The 18063-nt window shown below is 38.2% G+C and overlaps 1 protein-coding gene across 10 annotated transcripts in view; it reads right to left on the minus strand.

The window, feature by feature from the left end:
- Positions 1-18063, minus strand: part of PPP2R2C (protein phosphatase 2 regulatory subunit Bgamma) — a 209918-nt gene that overhangs the window by 99036 nt on the left and 92819 nt on the right. For 2 of the 10 annotated variants that reach the window (XM_075752532.1, XM_075752531.1), the window contains exon 2: positions 3724-3874. The exons of 7 other annotated variants lie outside the window; for them this stretch is intronic. In XM_075752532.1, the coding sequence (XP_075608647.1) occupies positions 3724-3772 (49 nt within the window). In that variant the 5' untranslated portion in view covers positions 3773-3874. Of the gene's footprint in view, positions 1-3723; positions 3875-18063 lie in introns of those variants that run through there. One more of the 10 variants, XM_075752535.1, reaches the window with a different exon arrangement.

Consider the following 18063-nt stretch of genomic DNA (forward strand, 5'->3'; position numbering starts at 1 on the left):
TACAGACTGACCATAACCCTCATTCCCCATCCCCCTGCACTGCTTACAGGTGGCAGAAAAGTCAAGAAGGAAGGAGTGAAGTTGAGTCTGGGAAAAAAGGGGGTGATGGGAAGGTGGGTTTAGTTTGGAGTTTTTTTGTCACTTACCTACTATATTTTTAATTAGCAATAAATTAATCTTTCTGAAGTCAAGTCTGTTTTGCCTGTGACAGTAAGTAATGAGTGATGTCCCTCTCCTTATCCTTTCATCTTTATTTCTCCCCCTGCCCTGCTGAGGAAGGGGAGTGAGAGCAGCTTGCTGGGCACCTGGCAGCCAGCCAGGGTCACCCCACCACAGAGTTCTTTCCTTTGAGGAAATGCAGAAATCTCTCCTAGGCAACTGAAGCTATGAAGTCTTTGCTTTGAAGTAGATGTGCCCATCTGTTCTAGGTCAGCTATAATAGGTTTTCAGTGCGTTGCACAGTGAAGAATTACAGTCCTGTCTCTTGTGCACCATGTTTGGGTGGCTTGTACTCTGGAGACTCTATTCAACTGCATAATAAGGACCTTCACTGAGTTTGGCTTTATAGGCCAGGAGAAAAGTCAGGTCTGTTCTTCTTTGTGCATTATTTAAGAGGTATTCAAAACCTGTTGTAAAGTAACACCCGCAGTACAGCTACCTAAACCACTTTTTTTATTAAGGCTAATTTTTAAACCAAAGAAACCCAAGTTGAGTATATAACTCCACAGTATCAAATTAATTTACTTTATCTCTACAAGTATCATTCCTCAGCTTTTACTGGCATTAAGGAATGCTACAAGCCACCCATACCTATGAAAATCCAAACACTTTTTTGCAGTTAAAATGAGGGGAAGAGCTTTACTTTGGGTTCCTGAACCTGGAAATAGTGGCCTGATTTTCTATTAATGAAATAATAAACTATGGGGTAACATTTTTGTTATTTTTTTTTTTAATCTGATAAGAAATGGCCACAACACTGTTAAGGTCTTTTGACCCTCAAACTCATGCAGTCTTACAGGGAGTTTATGGTCCCAGGAAACTCAGAGACCACAAACTTTGAATTAACAAAACATACTTTGTTTTCTGGTGATGATTTCATCGTACTGGTAAATTGTTTGACATGTTCTACTTATGTTGCTGAAAATGGGCACGTTTCTGTTTTGTCCCAGGTCTCTGATATATCATAATTCAGACATCAAATCAGCCTAATTGTAACCATACATTTGTGCTTGACATGTATGTATCTCAATGTATTTATAATACCTAGGGTGTATACAGACTTCATTACACACCGTTGAGAACTATGTACCCATCTCAGAGAGTATGCATGTCTTATCTTCAAAAAAGATATTTGCTTTATTTTAAAGTAACATTTCTATTTAAATCACATTCTATAAAACAGGGCAAAATTCCCTAGTTTGGCTCCATAAACAACATATACTTGTCATTTTTGGTATCTCAAGTAGAAGCAAGACAAAGAGAATCCAAGAAACTCAGCAAACCTACATTCAAAGTTTTAGTTGTCCTTGATTTTAAAACACAGGAGTTTCCAACACTTCCCTTACTCATCAGATAGGAATGCTTGATGGGCTGATCGTAACAGAGAGCTAGCTCTTGTCCATTTCTCATACTTTCAGAATGGGAGGGTTTTTTCAGTTTGTTTTGATATATCTTTGTTTCATTTTTAAAGGATAAAGCAAAGAATTTTTTTTTTTTTACTTGAGCTGCTATCCAGCAATTCACACTGAGAGAACATCACCTTTTTTCTGAAAAATGTGAAACAGTACTCTGTGGTTAGCATTGCTTATGCAAGCACACTTGGTCCAAAAAGCACCATACCTATACATACGCTGGAGATACTGACATGCTGCTGTAAATATGGCCCTATCACATACATGATCAGATTTTGTTCTCATACCAGTAATTCTATTCAACTTATGTCATTGACAATTTATTCTATTTCCCAAAAATAGTAAATTTGCTCTGATGAGCTAAAGATCTTAATTCAGAATCCAAAAAGAAACAGAGCAAGACAAGCCAGAAATATGGTTACCCATTCTGCATACTTAAACACACACACTCATTCTTGCCTATATGAATTAGAAAAATGTAGATCAAGGAGAGTTACTTATTATAACAACAAAGGTCAGACTCAAGGAGGGCTGGGATACAAAATTGTCTTTGACCTCAGCTCTGAAAGAATTTTTCCATGCTCAGAGTGGCATGAAAGAAATGACAAAGATGCAGTACCACAGCAGAGATTCAGTGACTGAAGGACACAACGGTAAGGCAAGAAAACTAGTGCTTGAGACAGGTTACAAAATGAAAAAGTAACCTAATCAGTAATAGTCATAAGGATGGCTCCAGGTGTTTCAAAAAATTGGGGAGAAGGCAACACATGCTCAGAAAGTCAGAGAATGCTGTTACTCTATTACCCTTCATTTACGTAGCAGAAAGGCATTACTTGAGCATAAATACTTATATTGTTCTTGTCATAAAATTTAATATGAGAAAATAACTATTGCATAGACAGTTTTATCAGGAATTTTTAAAGTAACTTGAACTACCACTGGTTTTTGTCATTAAAAAAAAAAGTAAACTATTTAGGGATACATATCTGCATGTTAGTCCAACTGATGAATGTCTGGAAGCAACTCACTAATGAGAAGGAAACTCAGTAGTAAGATAGCAGAAACTGTACATAGTACTGCTGCTACTGACAGGGCCTAGGAAAAGTATTACAAGAGTATTAAACACAAAAGGGGGCATCTAGCACCAGCACAGTATGTTGAGACAAAAAACAATCTGCCTGGTTACAATCCAGTTACAGGAAAACATCTAAACCATCAAGCAGACATGCAGTACACCAAGTCTTTGTTATTACAAAGTTTTAATGTAGAATCTCATTCTTTCCCAGAATATTTAGACTTCTGAGTTCAAAAGGGAGCTGACCTAAGCAGTTCAAGGTGTTCTGCAAACTACATAAAGGTGTTTGATTAGTTACTCTCAGAAGAAGCTGTGTTAAACCAGGAATTTCAACCAGATGGATCTACTTGAAAACTCTAAGGTCCTCTGCATTATACACAAAGAACAGCATCCCTGTAAAAGTATGTAATATTACCTTCCCGAGAAGCTGTTCACCCCATTATGAAGATGACAAACCACAGCAATGAAGGTAGCTAATCTGCCCAAGGATACCTGTAGAATTAGTATGGTAGTAGCTAAGTAAAAACAAGAATTCTTTATTTTAGGTCAATAAAAATTCTCCATCTACCCATGGGTCACTAGTATAGAACACAGAGCCAGTACCATTTCAAGCCTTTTTCTGCAGTCCAGTTAAAAAAATACGAACAAAATAGTGTGTGCAACATAGTTACTCAGCAGGTGAGAGACAGAAAAATAAGAAACAAAGACAGACAGAAAAGGCTACATGCCTTTACTTTTATTATAAGTATTTAGGGTTTGCATCATCATTGGGACATCTCAGACTAAGTAACAACATTTAGAACGTGCAGTGTCTACGTGTGCCACTTCCTCTAGGAGACAGTTCTTTTAAAAAAATTTTTATTCACTGCTTGTAAAATGACATAATACAATCAATGAACTGTAAACATCTTTATCCAATTTGCTTTTTTTGTGGCTTCCGAGGTCCATTGTCATAAGGGTTTCCTGCAACCAGCCATCTGGGATGAAAGCAAAAATAAAAGTCATAGGCATCCTTACCTCCAAGTCCATCTCCAGAATCAACCTCATAGATACTCTCCCCTTCCATGTTGTCCTTAGGGCACAGCAGAAAGCAAGATCTTCCTCAAGTGATTTGCTCAGGCTCCAGAAGGAAGGTGAATCCACCCACTCTGCAGCCAGCAGGTGATACCTTTAAAAGAAAAACATAAAACCAAAGCCATTGATCCTCCTCTGCTTTTATGGTCAACAGAAAGGCCATTTAATTTCACCCTTTAGCCCCCAACTTTTCAAAACTGTGTCAGTTAGTTTCACAACCAATATCTCAGCTCCTTAGATCAATACAGTCTTTTTGGTGGGTACCTGAGCTCCTTTTTACTTGCAAATTCAACTGGCACAAACCCTCCAACCCATATAAAGAGGTTGTATCAGCCCAAATTCCAGGACTATGTTGAGGGGGAAAGCCTCAGCACAGAGCCGTACTTATTCATATGGCCTGACAGGACTAGGAATGGGCAATATGGAGCAATATACTACCCATCTACAGGATTAGCTCTTCTCTGGCACGCTATGGGTACTGTGAAACCAAATTTACATTCAGGTTGCAAACAGCAACACAGATCATGTGGTTTTGCTTTCTTAAGACTACTCTTAGGGTCACTTCAAGTTTAGGTAGAGAGAGCATCTCAGTTTAGCAATGGACTTGATTTGCAGATGAATGTAAAGAAGAAAAGTGTAAAGAAGGGTGTGGACAAAAGAACAAACCCATCTCTTGGCTTATTTAAGAGAAAGATAATAAGGGAGCAAAAATCTCTTTTCCCTAAACTGAGCCTGAATAGCTATTTTTCTATCACTCTGCTCCAGTATAACTAGTTGTTACTACCTCCTTCTCCTTTTGAATAAAAGATAAATAACTCTCAATCAATTAAATAAACCAACTCCTACTGAGTCAGGAAACATCCACGCATCAGTGCCTTTGAGAGGCAAAAAAAAAAAAAAAGACAAAAAGCAATCAGAACAGCATGGAGTTACTAAAGTAGTTTTGCAGCAAGTAGAGAACTGTCATGTATCAGGTTCTTATGATCCAGACAGCAAAGCAAGGATGAGCTCCACCACTCATCCCCCTGTGTAAGATTGCCAATCTGATTATTTTAAAAACAAAGGAAAACAGAAACAAAAAGCCATCCAAAAAGACCACAGAGGCTTCTTTCTGCCACAAATGAATTCAGACAGGCCAAAAACATAAAACATGGTGAGAGAAGGATGATCAAGTACATGAATGATGTGATATTCAAAACATAGTTCAGGTACCGTTAGTAACTTAGAGTTAGTCATGGAGCAATGTATTGGCTGTCTCCTTGCCAGTTTCAAATGAGTAAACAACAAACACGTTTTATCTGCAAGTCTGTGGCCTTCTCTTTTGCTTTTCCATATCATCAGGATTGCATTCAAATTGTCCCATGCCAATGCATTTTAATGAGAGGGTGGAAAAGGGAAAAAAGTTCTGTATTAACATGAACTGCTCTGTTTTGTTCAAGTCCCTTCTTCAACTTTCTATCAACAAGAAAGCAATAAAACAGATCTGTATTCAGACACCAATCAAAAGAAAATCAATAGTTCAAGTACTACGTCATTTTGTTGATAAAAAGAAGGGCATACCTAGAAGCTTCATACCAGATGACCTCTATTTCTTCAACTTCTTCAAGCATCTTTTTCAGCATCTGCATGCTTTTGTCGCTTTTCTGCTGGTTGAGCCAGTGTAGGTGTCTGCCATGTAACAAAGCATGCATGGCACTGCAAAACACTGAGCAGACTTTCCATGGAGTGAAAATTGTAGTATAGCCATCTTACACTGCTGATGCCTCTTCTTAAATTCCCATCAGTGATTCAAGGTGTTCTAAATCAGCATTCATGTTTTTCAGAAGGTATGCTACTGCAATTTGCAAAAGACTGAAGACTGAGAAAGGACCCATGATAATGTTGATTTGTAGCGATGAAGTATCCATTGCAAAAAATTTAGTTTGGTTAAAAAAAAAATCCACACATTTTATTTTAAAAATATGAAAATACTTACCAAATTAATAACTGGAACACAACGGTTATAGTATCAAGCTCTGGCTGCATGTTCACATCTGAAATATGTATGGTCCAAATGCTGATTTAGGATACTCACAAGAACATTAACAATCATAGTTCTTGTTTATAAAATCAAATGCCATCAAGCAATGAATATTTAGATTCCCATGATCAAAAAAGCTCTACTGTAGATGTCACACACTTTAGTACTATTTTTACTGGACAAATGGGTCAGATCAGCAAATACCATCATTTGAGAAAGTCAACCACAGCCTTTCAAATAAAAGGACTTTTTGTGCAAGTTTCCTTTTGGAATGGTCATCTTATATTCTCATTGCCAGCCCTGTGTTCTGGGATGATTTCTACAGTCCTCCTGCGCGGCGATACAGAGACCATCTTTGTATAAACTAACTGCTGACTAAATGGCATTGTGCAATGTACAAAAACTAAACACTGCATTTTTAGTCAGGCTTTATGCCTACATATCTGGAGAAAAAATAACCTGTGCCCAGCATAAATACCTACTTCTACATGTACTTGGACACAGGCGTTACACAACTTAATGCGTTCGTCCATGTATAAACAAAAATGTGTCCTTACAAAAAATCCCATAAGGTATTTCATTTTGCCTTATAGTAATGAATGAAATGAAGTCTGTGTGCCTTTATCAAAACCTGTAAGTGTAGAAAGTAGTCCAGTTCAAGACATTCAATGCATAAGGGTTGATTACTAAAATTAGATACCAGTATTGTGAAATACTAGCATTTCAGTGCAAGATTAGTGAAACATTAAGTGAAATCAAAACCTTTGTTGCCTAGTTAGAAAATTACTATTATTATTCTTATGGAAAATTGACATTAAAAGAGAAACAGAAGAAAACCAGATTTTAAGTCATTTATTATTTTATATATTTACCTTCTGAAACAAATTAATTGTTCTTTGTTACATGCTTGCTGTCTTGTCCCACTTGGCATCTGTACAAATGTTGCTTTTAACAGCATTTCATTCAGAGTTGAAGCGGGGGGGGGGGCAGGGGGAAGGGAAGGGGCTGGTGGCAGATACAAAACCCCCTATCGTTCTGTTCCCTGGCTATGAAAACTTGTTAATTAAAAACTGAAAGCAAAGTGATGCAGCAGTACTGAAATCTAAAGCTGCTCAAATGTAATCACAGCAATGGGGAAACCACAGAGGTGGAATGTGCAGAACTGCCTCACGTTTGGCTGTGTTGGCTCTGAGTTTACCCCTTCTACTACAGAGAGAAAAAACTGAAACATTTAAAGTCAGCCTTATCACAAAGGAAAAATTCCACAGCAGAGAAGCAGATTAGAATGAGGTATGACTAAAGCTATTTTAAAACAGATCGGATGCACTAATGAGTTTGATACTTTTTACATTATAGAGCCTTCAAAACCTGCAGTACCAGGACTCCTTTGGTCACATAATTTCATTTTTTGGCAGCCTTTTCTTCTTGCTCATCCAAATCCTTTCCCTTGCTAATACCATACCGTAGGTCCCATTTTCCACCATCACACCAGAGAGTAAAGCCACCTGGGACCAAACCATCATTTGGTGCTGGCATCTGGTCATTGATGAAAATGCTATCATGAGAAAAAAACCAAAAAACACAATGAATATGTTTTCTTAAATTTCATAATCTGAAGTCTTTGTCAGTTATTGGGAAAGTTGTTTCTGGTGCAGAGGGAACAGCACATGAAGGAGGCTTGGGAAGAGTCTCAGCAAGACCAGTTTTTCACGACTTCTGCCCGGGTGTAGTTCGCAGAACATTCCACATCAGAGCAAGGCAGCGGGTGGCAGGAAGATGAAGTCAAGAATGCATAACTAGACACTACTTGAATGATTTCTTCCCCCCCCCTTGGAGCGGTTAAAGAAGCCTCACTGCTGTTTTAACACATGCCAAGGAGTTATATTCCCAAGGAGATGTGCAGACAGGAGAGCGATAGATGAATCCCTGTTATTAGTTGCCTTCTTCAGAGCAGTGCCTGACCCCAAGTGCTGTACAGTGGGGTGCACAGAAGCCACATATGCTATCTCTGTACTTGCCGTGCAATGCCACAAACTGGAAGAATCCCCAGCCACGGATACGGTGGTGATCTCTGATCTTTTTGACATGCCTGAGTCCAAGAAAGCCCAATCAAATGTAAATGACACTGGTATCTTGATCTTTCTGAAAGGATCTGGTTAGTCCTCTGGCTGCAGATACTGGATTTTGGGAATTAATCCCACTAACGTAACAGAATACTACCACTGGAGCATATGTAAATTATGATAACAACATTTGAAAAAGCACAAATTGTGTCACAAAAATCAAAGTATGATAAGAATATTTATACTTAAACCTTTAAACCTTCAGGGAACTTTACAAGTTTAATTCTCCAATTAAAGTCAGAAAGATCATAGAGTTTGCTAGATTTCACATCAGGTGCTGAGATTAAGAAACATGCCAGAATTAAAATGCAAAGGTATAACCAAAGTCACTGCAGTAGCACACTTCTGTGCTATCTCAAAGACCCCAGCAGTCCCAAATACATGTTTTGGGGGTGCACTTTTACAAACAGCATTTTCCACAACAGATTCCCACACAAGCCCAAACTTCCAGGCTGCAGCTAGAGACACCTTCTCCAGACGTCCACTGCTGACTCCTGTCCATAAATCTCAGAGGGTCTTTTCAGGTAGTTTATACAAGAGATTGTTCCCTTCACCTCCCTCCATTCTTCTCTCTCTTTGGAGCACTCTGCAGAGGGCACGAATGGCAAGACTGCTTCCCTCTCCCTGCTCACCAGCCTGTTCTGTTTGTTGGAAACACTATTTTCTAATGTTTTGCACCAGGTGTCATTGGAGAATGGTTCCATGTGGAGAACATACTAGCCATGAGAATTAGGTGACTGCAGAGACTGACTTTGCAGCTTTTAGGAAAACATCTGATGTCAAGGAGAATCCAAAAGTAGAAGGATACCAGATTTCTAACATTATTATGTTAGAAATATGTTATACCAATTTAGTCACAGGAGCAGAATAAAATTGATCAGTAGTTCTTCCATCTAGTTTCCCTGTTTTGGGGGAAGGCGGGCAGGGGGGTGGGGGGGTGGAGGAAAAGATAAAATCTGAAAATCTGTACTGCTACATCAATATAGAGGATGACGATGCCAGCTCTACTTCTAAAAAGATTCTGTTCCTCAAAGGTTACCGTCAGGCAGATCTACAATGAATTATCAGTCATACAGCTGTACTAGTCTCTGTGGCTCTGCAGGCAGCCAACGTCACACAAGGAGTCCTGCTCAACTAGCTATTTTTGCTTTGTCTTCATTTCCCTCATTTGTCATAGGAATTTATTCAAAGTTAATGAATCAGTCCAAGACTCTTCATACATATTTAAGTGTTTTTCAAAAAAGAAATCTACATTTGGGAAATGGGTGGAAATCTTGTATTCAGTCAGGCATAACCATGCTTGAGTTAGTCCTGCAGTAATACTCTAACAAGAAGCCTTCTTGACTACCAGACTTGATAACCATAATTCCTTCCTAACAAGGCTTTCAGTGAGACTGTTTTATTATTCAGAGAAAGTCTGAGTTTAATAGATTCACCTCATTTCACCACAAAGCTGCATTTTTTTTTTTTTTTTGAGGTATCTCCATATGGAAATCTTAAGGAAGTCAAAAGGAAGTTCATTATGGACACAGACATTTGAAACACTGACAAAATCCTCAGTTTTCAATACCTCAAAACAAGCTCCAACTTAAGATTTTGCAAAATAAGACCAAGCACTAACAAAGTGGCTTGCTGGGAACAGCCACAAAAGGAGATCCATGTGTTCTAACCCTGCAAAATACAGTTCAGGGAAGGGATAAGAATCAGTACCAACAGATGAATTTCACAACTTCATTCCTCCAAAACATGCATCTGAATGGGAAAGAGGAGGGATTTCTATGTCTGAGGTACCTCTTTTCTGCACATAGTTTTTTCTTAACAAAGTTTGTATTTTCAAATAACTCCATACCTGTTTTACCTGCCAAACTTTTTTACCGCTCTCATCACACACAGCACTTTGTTTTCCAACTGTTTTTCTTTACATATATGTTGTGACCACTATGAAGAAAGCTATTTCATGCACCATGTGCAACAAGGTTGGCAATTCAGCCTCTATTTTAGTATAACAGAATACCACAAAACATTTGACACACCAGTCTCTTCCGTGTGGGCCAGTGCCATGAGGTACAGCGTGAACTGTGCACTACAAACCAAGAATTCCCATCAAGCAAACACAATGCTCTCTGTTAGCTTAGAAAAATAATTCTGCAATTTGGTTCCTCTACTAATGGCAGAAACCGTAACTCTGATGCATGCAGGACAGTAGAGGCCAAGCTAATATTTGCAAAGCCACCTGATGATGTTGATTATGATCTAAAAAACATACACTACATATTACAGTTTCTGCTCTAGGCATAGCAATTCAAAAATGGAGGGCAGGGGCAGGGTATTACATCAGAAATATTTTCTTTAAAGATGTGTCTAAGAAGCCAATTTCTGTAACTTAAAATTTATTATATAGTTATTAGGAATCTATGTATTGCTGCAAAGATTCATCAGAGAGTTACACATCTTTGACATTTACACAAATTGATCGCTGCGCACAGTGCAGCTCTACTATCATTACCAACACAAAGCACACCTTAAAAAAGAACAAAACAAAAGCCTGCAACACACAAAGAACACCTTAAAAACACCCCCAAAATATACCTCGATTTTAGTGAATTTTCAGTTTACAGTCTAAATATTCCTTCAGTTTAACAAGATGTTGTGTTTCACATTAAAGACAAAGCTAACAAAATAGCAGATTTTTCTATTTCTAATAGGACTGTCTATAGAGAGAAGCTATATTCCATTTTGAAACCCACATTCTTATTGTAATTAAGAATGACTCTAGGAGCATATAGCAAAACCAAGGAAGTAATCAACATATTGATCAAAACATGATTTGCCAAAATCTGTTTAAAAAAAATACAGAAGACTCAGTAATAACAACAACAAAAAAAAAGAACAAGTGAAATAAAGAAAAACCTTCAGTACTAGCATGGTTTTACTTAGAAGCTTGCAGCGTAAAAACAATTTGCTTTCCTTAGGTTTTAGCTGAAAACCTAAATCAAGCATGCAATACATACTTAAAGTATTTTCTCATTTGCTTTAACATTAATTTTCAAGACAATGTTGAAAAGCTGAATTTATGCCCAGCTGTAGTTTTTATAACCAACCAAGAGAAATTTAGTTTGTATGCTAGAGCAACTGTGGAAATCAATTCTTAATCTATGACCTTGCTTACCACAGCTTGAAGCCTTGCAATAAATAAATGCCTTGAGCCACAAATAAGAAACATTTGGTGAATCAAAGAGACAAATAACACAAATCTATATGTGTGTATATAGAATTAGAAAGGTCATATAAAATACAATATTGGCTCTTTTCTTGCTCTAATGTAATAATGTTTGAAAGGCAGGACACAGTAATTGGCTGCATTAATGCCCAGGTTGTGAACAGTCACGAGTACCTATTTTCTTTTCAAATGACAACGTTCATCCTTTTAGAGGACTTCTTGTAGCCTGTTTTTTTCACTACAGACAATGGCACAATGCTTAGAAATACAGAAAAATACCTATTTTCTTTGTCCTAGCATATGCAAAGACTTTCTTTAATGCACATTGAAGCTTCCTTGTGAAACTGCTCAGTGTTTCATCACTAACAGCAGGAAAAAAAATGCCAGAGCTCATGTGTTAACCTGCACTTAGTCACAACTACCCTTCTTTCTAAACTGAATTTCTCAAATCCTCACCCTATATGTTATTACTTATTTCTTATAGGAGTACAAGCTAAAAGAAAAACGCACCTATAGTAATGTCTCATTATTAATATTTTACAATTAAAATTCACAGAACATTCCTGTAAACAAACCTGTACCTCTTTAAAAACACACCGTCCATTCTTGATGTATTTGATTGACTGTAGATTTGAAAGTCGAGTAGTACAAAATACCCTTGTTCAGCTAATTTCCCTCTCTCAATTGTCTCCTTCCTGTTACGCTGGAATTCAGATGTGACTGAGTGACACTCCTTTTCAGATTAGCATGGGATTATTAGTTTGCACAGCAGGTGACCAAAGTAACTGATGGGAAGATTTCCCTTATTTTAACCCTAAATAAAGGATGTAATCTAATATGAAATGAAAGAATTTGGGGATTCATAATTACCCTTGAATTGGAATTTTACATAGAAATCAAATCACTTTCTTTAAATATAATGAAAGTTTTACTAAAAGTAGATCATTAGGTCCTTTCCAATGTCACATTTTCACAAGATCCTGTAACACGCTGTGATCAGTTCTCAATCAGTGAAAGTTTTGCCATTAATATAAATAGAAAAGATTGAGAACTAATTTGAAATGCCCTTTTCAGTTCTTAATAAATATCACAGCTGCAGCATCCAAAGGAACATTTTTGTACTCTTGTGGCTTTCAGGCACTAATGTCAGGTGCCAATACTCCATGTACAGGATGGAGAAAGACATTGTACCTCCTGGTATGGGACAGAATTTGGAACAATTCTCAGAATACCTGACCAAGCAGTCAGTGTAGCAGCTAACTATGTGTACACAATTTGAAAAGGCAACATACACTTCCCTTATTGTAACATCAAGTTTTTTGTTTGGGTTTTTTTTACCTTATATGATGCTTTTCACTGAAAGGACATTGATCAGAAGAGCAGCTTAACCCGTTTTTGTTTTCTTTGTAGTGTCCACAGTAATTGCAAACCAGCTACTGAAAGACAGGGGGAAACATTTGTGGTTTACAGTTTGTGGAACAGGCTAAAGTATGGTAAAAGTACAAAGTTGAAGGAGCCAGCGATAAGTCACAGTCCATTTAATCTATTTTCAACTATTTTTAACTTCTTCCTTACTGGAAGGCTTTAAATAAGTAATAAGCTACTTATTTTGGAACCAGAACTGTCATCTCATTTAGGGAGGGAAGATTAATTACCAATGGTTAACAAGCATTATGCTTCTTGGGAGCACCCAGTCTTGGACAGCAGCGCTGATAAAACCAAGAATGACATCCGAGGAAAAGCTAGATTTACCCTGAAATCACTTGGCTCACCCTACTTAGTTCTACTTATGAGCAGAGGCATACCCAACTAATGTCCAAAAAACAACTCAGGTGACTTCTGAACTTCTCCAGGGAAACATCGCCTTTTGTCCTCAATGTATGGATTTATTCCAGACTAAAGGCAACTTTTGTGGAAATGATGTCAAGTACTTACTGGCCAGAACTGATGTCTGGAAATAGAGGAGAAACTATCTCATTCCAGATACACACAATGTTTTCATACTGAAAAATAAGCTGTGCTTGAGCCTGCCCCAGAACAGACTAACCTTACCACAGCAGCTAAAGCAGAGCAGGAGGAAGTTCGATTTCACACATGGTTTTCCATAGCTCAAGAGCAGGAATTTTAGCTTTGGCGATGACCTGTGCTTTACACCTAGCTGGAAAGAAGAACTCACATTCCAAACCAAAGCCCCTCAGGTAATAGCAATATTTTACAGGTATAAAAGCATATACGGTTCCCAAATTTCCAAAGATTTTGTGAATGGCATTTACCAGACCTCTCCGCAGCTGTTTGTGGGAACAGGCAGGTATTAGGACAGCAGTTGCTAATATATACCTGGGGAAACCCGCAGGGCAAGCCTTCCTGAGGGGCTCTCACCTGTACCTCCTGGAGTAGCCCTTGCTAACTTGGAGCCCCTCTCCTCAGTACTAAGCATCAGTTAACACTGACTCCCTACCCAACTCCACCTGCTATATCCTAGCTGGCATTTTAAATTAGTTTTCATGTTATGGTCTTAAAAGCGGTTTGTTCTAACTGCAGCAGAGTTGCTTGCTGTATTAATTTGAGTTAGAGGAACCTACTTCCCCACCAACAAAACAACAAATTTACATTACAATGTGGGCTGATTATAACCAATGCCCCTTACAAAACAATTTAATATTCAATATTTGCGAAACAAAGCAATGTATTCACTGATGGATTGGTATCAGCATAAATGACTAATTACTTCAATCAGGAAGCTCAAAAGATAATGAACTTGATTTATTATAAATACACGGGCTTGCCCTCTTATAAAAATGACTTGCTCTTCAGTTCAGGACACCTATTGATTTATGGCACTACTTGTAATTCTCTTATTTTTTATTTTAACATTTAATAATAGGTGAAAAATGAATTAAAAATAAACCAGAACAAGACATGTTCCCAATATAATTGCATTCAATTCCACAGCAATACTCATATGTTATCTATATCCTAATATTTCACTAACAGTAAAGATGTAAAACTATTTTGAAAAACATGCAGAGAGTAAAAGATTTATTTGGCCAAGATTACAGAAAGACTGAATATTCATGCCTTTTTCTCATACATAATTGTTCATTATTTAGTAATACTTGACATCTGTTGCTGAGATCAGCTGAACACAGTTCAAACCTGGTTTAGCTAGGAAAAACTGAGTCATAAAAAAATCTCTGAAGATAGATTATGAATCAATTATGGCTTGGGATCCCATCAAAGAGAGAGAGAGACTAACTCTGCCTGGAGTCTGGTAGTGGACAAGCAAGTATCTTAACATCTTTGCTGCAAAGCCACTTTGGAAAACACTTTGCTCTCTCCTGACCCCTGCACCACCAGACACTCCGTTACCTCACCTAAGGGCCGTTTACAGCCAGACAGAGCACTTAAGGCACATCAGTTCCCCATAATGAGGCTTATAGATTTATTGCACTACATTCAACCTACACATTACAGTTACAAATTTTTACAGTGCATATCTTTTAAATAAACACAAAACACATCCATGTCTAATCTACTTACACTAACATTAAATTGCTCAGGACTCTCTCATCCACTTGAGGTCCTATGAGTCTGTCCAAACAAGATGATTCCCACTTTCTGCATATTTATGTTGCAGATTTTTGAGGAATCCTCAGGTGCATTTCTATACATTTTGCTGCACGGGTGAAGGGGGGACCAGCATGTCAGAGATCAGAAGAAACATTTTTTGTAGTTTGCTGGTATCAGCAAAGTTCTTTAGCTTATCTTAGGTTTTTGGCGTAATCGCTGGAGCCTCAGGGTGTCCAAGGAGACTGTCACACAACTGCATGAGTACAAGTACAGTTGCTCAGTCAGTTATTATAGTGTTAATGATCATTATTGCATCCATTTTTGCATGAAATAGTAATTAAGGGTAACATGAGAATATTTTCAACGTGAAGAATGTTTTCAGAGACAGGAAGATCTGCTTGATCTAACTTCGACTCTGAGCACAGCTAAAACAAACCCTGTTCCTCAGGGCACTGCAACAAATGGCTTATCATCAAATAAAGACACTCGGCAGTCAGGTTCATATTACAGCCGCTTCTTGTGCTGACCAGCACAGTCACCATGACCTCATGTTCCCCCTGCTCACATTCTCTCTTGTCTCATACTTAACACTAGCATTCCTCTGGGCAGAAACTACCTCCTCCTCATGTGTTTACAGAACCAGCTGTGCCTAGTGACTCTTAGCGCTACCACAGTATAAATAACAAGGAAGATATGCATCTGATCATGACTTATGGCACAGAGTTGAACAACATAGTCAATTTAATCTCTGCATTATTAAAGTCAATGGAAATTTTTATTCTTGAGGCTGGGGTTTTTCCTGTTGTATTGTCATGGTTGGTATCTTCTTGGTACAAATCTTTCACATAAAAAACTTTTTTTTCAGTCACCCATCAATTCTGATACCTTGCAATTATTACCACAACCACAGAAAATGGGAGTGAGAGTAGTATTTTCACTGGCACTTTCGTCAGATAATCTCTTTCTATCAAGCGTTTCTTCCAAGCCCTGTGATGCAGAAAAATTTCCAGAATTCAGATTACTGCAGTTTGGGATTTATCCATCAAAAGATTACTAAAAGACATCCGCTTTTGTCCATGAGGGGCACACATGAGACCGACCTCTGTGGTATTCTATAACCACTCCCTGATGACCAGACACCAAACCCCACTTTTGCATAGCTGCAGAAAACCAGCATGCTACTATAGTAATTAGAAAAGAGATCAGAAAGTATGGGATGCCTACCAATACAACACAGGCTTCTAAGACATTTAATCAGATTGATAGCTTGGCTAGCTCTCTGATAGCCTGTGAGAAATTTGGGAGATCTTTAAAAGTCTTTGAAATCCGATGTCATGCTACCACTTGTGGATGTCTGAAATGGCATACATTATTTTGAAGGACTGCTGATTAGGATTGTTATTTTCTTTGTTGGATTTTTAACTCCCATGACTGGTTTCATACTTAAATCCCTTTCAAATAAAGGTGCCCTCATTCTGTGAAGTGAACCATCTGAACTTCTGCCTTTTTTTTTAATCCACAGTATTAGAGGTCAGGCAGATGCAAGTGTTCAGGGGAGGATTTGGAATGAACTAAAAAAGAATGAGAAACATAAATTCAAACAGAATCTGACATGAAGAGAGGGATTCTCATCCACAAAATGAAATTCCACTATTTTACACAAAAAAACCCATTAATTAATAAATATATATTTGTTGGTTAAATCTGGGTTATATTCATAACTATTATGGCACTGAGAGTAGTGCTACAGAGCAGCATTTACTGGCATCATGAAAATTATTCCGTCCTGCAAAACTCTTTTAGAGTTTATGTTTCAGAAGGAATATTTGTTTTGAACAGAAATTTTATGTTAAAGCTTAAATTTTAAAAGGTACCTGTTGTTTCACAGAAGCATTAAGACCGAAAGCTCACTCTTCACAGAATCATAGAATGGTTTGGGTTGGAAGGGACCTCAAAGATCATCTGGTTTCAACTCCCCTGCCATGGGCAGGGACACCCTCCACTAGACCACATTGCCCAAAGCCCCATCCAACCTCCCCTTCCAGGGAGGGGACCTCCACAACCTCTCTGGGCAACCTGTTCCAGTGCCTCACCACCCTCACAGTGAAGAATTTCTTTCTAACATCTAATCTAAATCAACCCTCCTTCAGCCTAAACCCATTATCCCTTGTCCTGTCACTCCACTCCCTGATAAACAGTCCTTCACCATCTTTCCTGTAGGCCCCTTCAGGTACTGGAAGGCCGCAATTAGATCTCCCCGGAGCCGCCTTTTCTCCAGGCTGAACAACCCCAAGTCTCTCAGCCTGTCCTCATAGGAGAGGTGCTCCAGCCCCCTGATCATGCTCTTCCAGGCATGTATTTTTTAACAATCATTTAATTTCATATTTTGTTATGTTTGACAACTCTCATGGGGAGCTAAACACTCTCCTCTGGAGTTACTGTGATTACTGAGAGAAAAGTATGAAATAACTTTGAAAATGATAGATTGGGTTCACTAGCAGCCTGGTTCTGCTGAGCTCAGCAAGAAGCAAAGGCTGCCCAATATCTGTATCGGTGCAGTCGCTCCTAGAGGCTATTCTAACCTGGCACTTGCTGGCAAAAGTCCCTAAAGAGCCATCTGCCAGTCAGAACAGTGGGGGAAAAAATCATTCATGTGCACGCTCAGGTACTGCCAAGTCCTTCCTAGTTCTCAAAAACTTCAAATAGTAGAAGCTATCACAAGGAAGATTTAAGACTTTTGTATGCCAACTCTACCTGCTGTGGAATCCTTAATATAGGAGCACTTCACCTGAAGAGACAAAGAGAGTCTCCATAAAAAGAGGGAGAGGAGAAAACTGAACAGATAAAAGAATTTATCTTTTATATTCAGAATATTATGATTACAGTCACAGAACCATGGTCAACGTTACCAAGCACTGCAGGTTAACTACAGAAAAGACCTAAAAGACAGGTCTACAAAAGGCTTATTTATTGGGAAGGCCAGTGTGTGTGTGTGGTGTGTCAAATATACACAACAGATGTGTGCACACTAAGCTCATACCTTCAAAATTGCTGCTACAAATCTATTTATTTAACTTCTTACCACAGAAACCCATAACAATCCTAAAGCATTCAAAATGGGAAACACATGGCAGAGCAGCCTATGTTTCAACAGCAGAACATGCCGTTTCCTCAATCAGAATTGAAAGAGACAGATCAAAGACAAAACATTTAAAAATAAATGCAAGACCTTATTCTATACTTGAGGAAAGCAAAAAAAATGCATATATTGCTAATACACAGATATCTATCTTTTACATGTATATACATATATATATATTGCAAAGTTAGAGCTTCAGTGGCTTAGCCTG

Source organism: Balearica regulorum, chromosome 4 (genome assembly GCF_011004875.1).
Source record: "Balearica regulorum gibbericeps isolate bBalReg1 chromosome 4, bBalReg1.pri, whole genome shotgun sequence".
In the NCBI taxonomy this organism is placed as follows: domain Eukaryota; kingdom Metazoa; phylum Chordata; class Aves; order Gruiformes; family Gruidae; genus Balearica; species Balearica regulorum.